The sequence below is a fragment of the Aotus nancymaae genome, unplaced genomic scaffold, assembly GCF_030222135.1.
Source record: "Aotus nancymaae isolate 86718 unplaced genomic scaffold, 86718_ANA_hifiasm-v0.15.2.pri h1tg000016l, whole genome shotgun sequence".
In the NCBI taxonomy this organism is placed as follows: Eukaryota; Metazoa; Chordata; class Mammalia; order Primates; family Aotidae; genus Aotus; species Aotus nancymaae.
In genome coordinates this window covers 35,746,958-35,754,192 of record NW_026988428.1, presented here as the reverse complement: position 1 = coordinate 35,754,192, position 7,235 = coordinate 35,746,958, and the positions used below count along the sequence as shown (strand labels likewise).

The window sequence follows — 7,235 nt, the reverse complement described above, 5'->3', positions numbered from 1 at the left end:
GGCTGGGAGAGGCAGAGCCAGGACTGAAACCCAGGTGGGCCCAACTCCAAAGGCTTTGCCGCGGCCCGCATTCTGCACGACCAGGGGCTTCACCATGGGTTTCTTGGCCTCTGCTGACAGGGACTGAGTTCGGAAGCCTCAGGAGCTGTGATGAGGGAGGGGGAGGCTGGGATGTTAGAGGAGAGGTTGACTTTGGGAGGCACAGGCAGAGCAACTCCAGGCCTGGAGGCTTCTCTCCCTCTGACGAGCCTGAAGGTGTCCTGGGAGGAGGAGGAAAGGCTATTGTCAGGAGCTATTAGAGGATTAGAGAGAAATGGCTTGGCCTGGGAGGGGGAGTTGCTGCAGTGAAGTCTGGGGACTCTAGCTGCCCTGGAGACAGCCAGGGATTGGAGGGTCTTCTCCAGGCGAAGAGGCTCCCTCTGCTGGAAAACATGCTCCAACCTGGAACCCAGGAATTACCATGCGTTCCATCAGATCCACCCAGCCAGGACAGAGGGGCAAAGCGAACCACAGAAAGCTAGTTCCCTGGCCTTGGAGGTACAGTGGTCACCCCTGAGCAAGTTGGAGGTGGAGGGAGATGCTCAGAGAATCCAAGGACCCCTGACTGTAGGCAGATGCCCTGTGCTGCAGTGGAATGAGCCCAGGCTTTGGAATCTCACAGATGAGCTCCAAGCACCGCTTTGCCACTTACCAACTGGTGACACTGGGCAAGTTGCCTAACCTTCATAGCCTCAATTTCTTCAACTGCAAAATAGGACAGCTATTCAGATTAAATAAGAAAATGGAGACCAGGCTGGGTGGCTTACGCCTGTAATCCCAGCACTTTGGGAGGCTGAGGTGGGTGGATCACCTGAGGTCAAGGGTTTGAGACCAGCCCGGCCAACATGGTGAAACCTCCTCTCTACTAAAAATACAAAAATTAGCCAGGCATAGTGCCTGTGATCCCAGCTACCTGGGAGGTGGAGGTTACAGTGAGCTGAGATCAAGCCACTGCACTCCAGCCTGGATGACAGAGACCAGACTCCATCTCAAAAAAACAGAAGAAGAAAAGAAAATGGACCAGGCATAGTGGCTCATGTGGTGGCACATAGATCGCTTGAGGTCACGAGTTTGAGACCAGTCTGGCCAACCTGGTGAAACCTCGTCTCTACTAAAAACACAAATTGACCAGGAATGGTGGCACACGTCTGTAATCCCAGCTACTCGGGAGGCTGAGGCAGGAGAATCACTTGAGTCCAGAAGGTGGAGGTTGCAGTGAGCCGAGATCACGCCACTGCACTCCAGCCTGGGTGACAGAGGGAGATTCCATCTTAAAAAAAAAGAAAGAAAGAAAGAAAAGGGACATTAGATAAAACTTAAGGAAATCTGAGCTGGGCGCAGAGTGGCTCATGCCTGTAATCCCAGCACTTTGGGAGGCTGAGACGAGTGGATCTTTTGAGGTCAGAAGTTGGAGACCAGCCTGGCCAACATGGTGAAACTCCGTCTTTACTAAAAGCACAAAAATTGGCCAGGCATGGTGGTACATGCCTGCAATCCCAGCTACTTGGGAGGCTGAGGCAGGACAATCGCTTGAACCTGGTAAGGTTGAATAGCTTGAACATGGCAGAGGTTGCAGTGAGCTGAGTTTATGCCACTGCACTACAGCCTGGGCAACAGAACAAAACAAAATGCAAGGAAATCTGGATAAATCTGTTCAGTCTTTTTCTGGAGAACGCTACTGTGTTCTTCCCAGGGATGCTCCAGTGCAGGTGGGGTGGGGGGGGGGGTAGTGTTAAAAGCCTGGAGGCCACACTGGATGGCTAAATCTCAATCTTCAACTCTGCCAGTGTCTAGCTGTGGGACCTAGGCAATTCCTTAGCTTCTCTGTGCCTCCTGTCCTCAAAGATAAAACCCTCAGAATTACTGGGAGGGTTACATGTGTTACTATAAATAGTAAGCACCTTATAAGTGGTTGCTATCATTATTACGAACATACGACCAAATATATTTACACAACAAATGTGTTGAGAAAAATATCCAAAACCTGTGAATAAGGCGAAAAAAAAAAAAAAAAAAAAAAAAAGGTGCCCTTTCAAAGATATTTTAGATCATTGGCCCACCTATGGGTCATCTAGGGAAAGTTAACTTTGTTTGACATGCTATTAATATTTACTATCAGTAAGGACCCAGGCTCTCTAAAAGAACAAATTAACCTGTTAAAGATTGATAAGTGGCAAATTATTTAGGTCTAGTAGAAAAAAAGGGCTGGGCGAGGTGGCTCACGCTTGTAATCCCAGCACTTTAGGAGGCTGAGGCGGGCAGATCACAAGGTCAAGAGATCGAAACCATCCTGGCCAACATGGTGAAACCCCGTCTCTACTAAAAATACAAAATAATTTGCTGAGTGTGATGGCTTGTGCCTGTAATCCCAGCTATTTGGGAGGTTGAGGCAAGAGAATCACTTGAACCCAGGAGGTAGAGGTTGCAGTGAGCCGAGATCACGCCACTGCACTCCAGCCTGGCAACAGAGTGAGACTCCATCTCAAAAAAGAAAAAAATGGTTATGGTTTTATTTCCAGGTGTGAATGAACTTTTTTGTGTCTAACTTTGCAATCTTATTCTAGCATTCAATTTTTCACTGATTGCCAATAATGGCTTTTCATTTCCTTTTTTGATCTGTCCTGCTGGTTCACTTATTAAGTAGTTAAATAAATCTTGGTACTCACTATATATTTGTCTTAGTCATGTTTATCTTCATGAAAATTTTACTTGGACAAGTAATAATACGCCATACATGCTGTTCCACTCCTCAGTTACTTTTACCTTATACATCTTGAGGGCAGTTTCATATAAGAATATAAACAGCTTCCTTAGTCTTATTTTAGAATGAGCCATAGAGCATGCACTGTATGGGTGTACAGCAATTACATCCATAATCCATCTAGCCAGTCCCTTATTGATGGACACTTTGCTTGTTTCCACTCTTTCACTCCTGCAAACAATGCTGGAGTGAATGGCCTTGTATATGGGTGGAGAGCAGATTTACTTAGGCAGAGGTGGATGGGGAGGCAGGAGGTGCTCCAGAGGGGAAAGAAGCCTGGGGAGGGGCCTGATGACCTGTTCCCAGCCTGTCCTAGCCCATCTTCTCCTACTTCTGGGCCATTCTGTCCTCCTCCTCCTGCTTCCTCCTCTCCATCCTGAGCTCCTGGTATCGCCAGAGAGGAAGGGCCAGGCTTTGATGTCGTGCTGGACTGGGCTTCGGCTGGCACTGGTTGGGGGATGAGGATGCCTTGGAGAGGAGGATCTTGGGGACTTGAGGCCTGGGGCTGGTGCTATCCCTGGGCTGTAGCCACTGAGGGCACTTGCTCAATATGCCCTGAGGGCTCTGGTAGGGGACGAAGACCCACGGGGACTTCTGGGGACTCCCTGGTAGGGACTGGGGGACCAGGGGAGGGGGCGGGGCAGTACCTAGCAGCTCTGGCACGGACTTGCTTCTGGTGCCCAGGGAAGGTGGGTGGTCAGGGCACAGAGTGTGGCAGGCAGTGGTGAGGAAAGGACTGGCCAGGCTGGTCGTGGCGGTCACAAGGTGGTCCAGAACACCCCCCTCCTGAGGGGATGGGGCAAAGGGGAGGCTCAAGGTAGCCTGCAGCCGCTCTAGGAGTGAAGGGGCAACCTGGGCCTGGGCCTGGGCCTGGGCCACGAGCCCGGGCAAGGCGGGCCACTCGGGCTGGTAGTGCTGGCTAAGCTGCTCCACTTGAGGCCGCCGCTGCAGCTGCCGAATCCTCCACACTGTGTCGAAGCTGTCAGTCAGCACTGCCCATTCCAGAGCCGTCTTGCCCCGAACAGGGTCCACCGCCGTCAGGTCAGCACCTGGGAGGGGCACAGGGGGTGACATGGGTGGGATAGGAAGGGCAGATCCTTTAGCTGCAAGACTGGTGTGGGTTACATTCAAAGCCACAGAGTCCCATCCTGTTGAAGGTGGAATCCGGGAGGTCAGCATTGCAACCTGCTGTTTAAGAGAGATGAAGACACTGAGGTCCAGAGAGGGGAAGAGACTCCGGAGAGACCTAGTGTGGGGCTCCAGCTGTGGCAGAACAGGGATCTCCTGAATCCACGGAGCTGAGCAGAGCAGTGGAGGCTGCCCAGGACAGGGGAGGCCTGAGCTGCACCCTCTGGGGCAGGCGGGTGGGGGTGGTCTGCTGGTTCCCTCTCCTGGTTCTTCTCTTCTCACCATCTCCCTCGCCCATCTTGGGGATGTGAGAGGAGCAGTCATCTTGAGACAAAGGAAGGGGTGTAGAGCGCCCTCCTTTTTCATTCACTCATTTTTCACTCCAAACCCAGTGGGGTGGGGTGGGGTGGGGAAGGAAAAAGTGGAGGCGGGGGTCCCCCAGAGTGACCAGCAGAGGGCAGCCCCACTGCAGGGAAGGAGGACCCCCAAACATCCCCATGGACAATGCAGACTTCACCCCACCTCCCCTTGAACAACCCCACAGAGCCACAGGCCTCAATGACACTTCCCTGGGTCCCCTGGAAGCCTGGCTTGTCACAGTTGGAGGTCATCCCAGGGAAAGCTAATACCCTTACAATACTGGTGAGGCCCAGAGAGGGAAGCCCCTCAGGAGCATGGGCTGGTTCCAGATGTCAGCCTTTTGTCGTGTTAGATTTTCCAACTGGGCTAGATTTCCCTCCCAAGTTTCCCTTCCTGGGACCTCCACTCGCAATTTCTGAGCTATCAGTATCTAAACTTTGTTAATTGTATGAAGCCCAAAGCATGCTCTCCACCTCCAGGAAGTTGAACTAGATTGATCCTCCATCTCCACCGCTCTCCTCTCTGCAAACAATAATGGCAGGGTTGGAGGAGGGACTGGAGGCCACACAGCCTGGCCCAGGCCCCACACACCTGCCATGAGGAGGGCAGCCACGCACTCACAGCGGTTCCGCATGGCAGCCTTCATTAACGCTGTGAGCCCCCGCTGGTCCCGACGTTCCAGGTCCAGGCCCGCGTAGTAGTTGAGCAGGAGACTCACCAGAGGCATATGACCTGCACAGGGCATCAGGGGTAAGCTTGGTCCCGGGAAAGGGGGTGATGAAGCTCCCAACCTACCCTCCACCCAGCACGACAGAGCCTGGTGTAGAGCAAGGGTGGGGCTGAGGCCCTGTCTGCGTCAAAAGGGGGGCTGTCGGAAGTGGGGTGCAGCAGCCTCGCACCTGCTTGGGCAGCCAACATGAGGGCTGTGTCCCCTCCTTTGTCCTGCTGGTTCACATCGAGGAAAGGACAGTGGCTGAGCAGGGCCACCACACTCTGGAAGCCATAGTAGCATGCGACCATGAGGCCTGTCTGAGGGAGGGGCAGCTCAGATCCCCTGCTTTCCCCAAGGGGCTTCCCAGGGCCCCTCATGCCCTCTAAGCCCACATCTGTCCCATAGCCTGCCCCAACCCCTGTGAAGTCCCACCGGCAACCATTCCCTTCCTCCTAAGGATTGTGGGGTGGGAGGTATTGCCCCTGAGCCCCTCTCAGGGAGCCAGGCCAGGACGGTGTGGTGGGGATGCAGTGATGCCCACGGCTGCCCTGGGACAACTTACCCTCCCATTGCTGTCCACCTGGGTGGCCTCCTCTGGGGAGACCCCACTATCCAGTATGGCTTGGAGCTGGGTGGGATCATTGTGCACACAGGCCCAGTACAGGGCCCCCAGTCTGCAGCTGGGAGCAGGAGTCTCTTTGCCCGGGCAGAGCAGTTCCTCAGACATGTCCAGCCCCTCCAGCTCAATGCCAGCTCTTCTTCCAGGCAGGGACAAGAAGGTGAGTCCCTCCTCTCACATAGCTGGCATGTAAAACACAGAATGGATAGGAGTAGTGAGTGTCTCCCTGGGTCCTAGGGAGGGGACCCAGCAATAAGTGCGCAGCCCTTGCCCCAGGGAAAACATTTACCCCGGCGGGGGTCTCGCCCCATCCACCCTGAGAGAGGACAAGCGCTGGGCCAGCAGCCCTAGGCAGGCAGGGTTTAGGTCACTTTAGATCCACATCCCACTGAGACTCACGGAGAGAGGGTCGTCATTTTTTCTTAGGAGGGTTTCAGAGGGTCTCTATGAGGCAGTCAACGCGGGACACAGCCTGGGGCCAACAGCATCCCCCAGGCTCCGAGGAGCACACTCACCAGGTCTCTGAGTGCCCCTAGGTGGACTAGCCCTCCTCAGGACGCCATGCAGGTAACAGATGGCCGGACTTTCAGAAAGAGCTGCTGCAAACACCTCGGAGCTGAGCCGGATCAAGCTGCGGTAGGAAGGGATTTGGGGGCCAGGTGGGGTGGGTGCTCACGTCTCAGGAGCAACTCCTCCCGACCGAAGCGCCCACCCTCAGCCTTGGGGACAACGGTGGAGATACAGCCTCGTGGGGTCTCGACCCAGCTCTTTAGACCCAGCCTAAAGCCCCTCCTCATTGGGTGGAGAGCAACTTGATGAAGGGGTGGTGGTGGGAGAGGGTGTGTGTGAATGAATGCAGGTATCTCATTCAATAGAGTTGGTACTCTCAGAATGACCCGGGGTTGGGGTCTCAAGGAGTCACCTGAACTTATTTTCTTGAGGTTCTGGGGAAATAGAAACATAATTGTCAAATTATGAGTACAGAGCTGGGCGCAGTGGCTCACTCCTGTTGTCCCAGCAACTCAGGAGGCTGAGGTGGAAGGATCGCTTGAGCCCAGAAAGTTGAGGCTGCAGTGAGCTGAGATCAGACCACTGCATTCCACCCTCAGCAACAGGGCGAGACCCCCTTAAAAAAAAAAAAACAACAAGAAAACTTGTGGCTGGGTGCAGTGGCTCATGCCTGTAATCTCAGCCCTTTGAGATTCCAAGAAGAGTGGATCACCTGAGATCAGGAGTTCAAGACCAGCCTGCTTAACATGACTAACCCCTGTCTCTACTAAAAATACAAAAATTAACTGGGCATGGTGGCGGGCGAATGTAATCCCAGCTACTCTGGAGGTTGAGGCAGGAGAATCACTTGAACACAGGAGGCAGAGGCTGCAGTGAGCAGAGATCGCCCATTGCACTCCAGCCTGGATGACAAGAGCGAAACTCCATCTCAAAAAACAAAACAAACAAACAAAATTATGAGTACAGACATTATGTGTCTAGTGCAGGGGGGCAGTCAGGGCACAGAGTGTGGCAGGCAGTAGTGAGGGAGGGATTGGCGCCAAATTATAACATATTAAATTTAATAGATTAGTTTCACGGTGATAAATATGAAATATTTAAATTAA

General features: G+C 53.4%; 1 protein-coding gene across 5 annotated transcripts; it reads right to left on the bottom strand.

The window, feature by feature from the left end:
- Nucleotides 1-3,028: 3,028 nt before the first annotated feature.
- On the bottom strand, nt 3,029-6,220 carry ANKRD33 (ankyrin repeat domain 33). Of its 5 annotated transcripts, none has more exons than XM_012450237.2 (5): nt 6,135-6,220; nt 5,563-5,801; nt 5,188-5,317; nt 4,880-5,020; nt 3,029-3,849 (listed from the first exon to the last, which is right to left on the bottom strand). In XM_012450237.2, exons 2-5 carry the CDS (start codon nt 5,725-5,727, stop codon nt 3,128-3,130), a joined length of 1,158 nt encoding a protein of 385 aa, XP_012305660.2. In that variant the 5' UTR covers nt 5,728-5,801; nt 6,135-6,220; the 3' UTR covers nt 3,029-3,127. The 5 variants fall into 5 exon arrangements, with proteins under 5 accessions (XP_012305660.2, XP_021521711.2, XP_021521712.2 ...); XM_021666036.2 differs by having other exon boundaries at nt 4,910-5,020; XM_021666037.2 differs by having other exon boundaries at nt 5,188-5,281.
- Nucleotides 6,221-7,235: the final 1,015 nt, after the last annotated feature.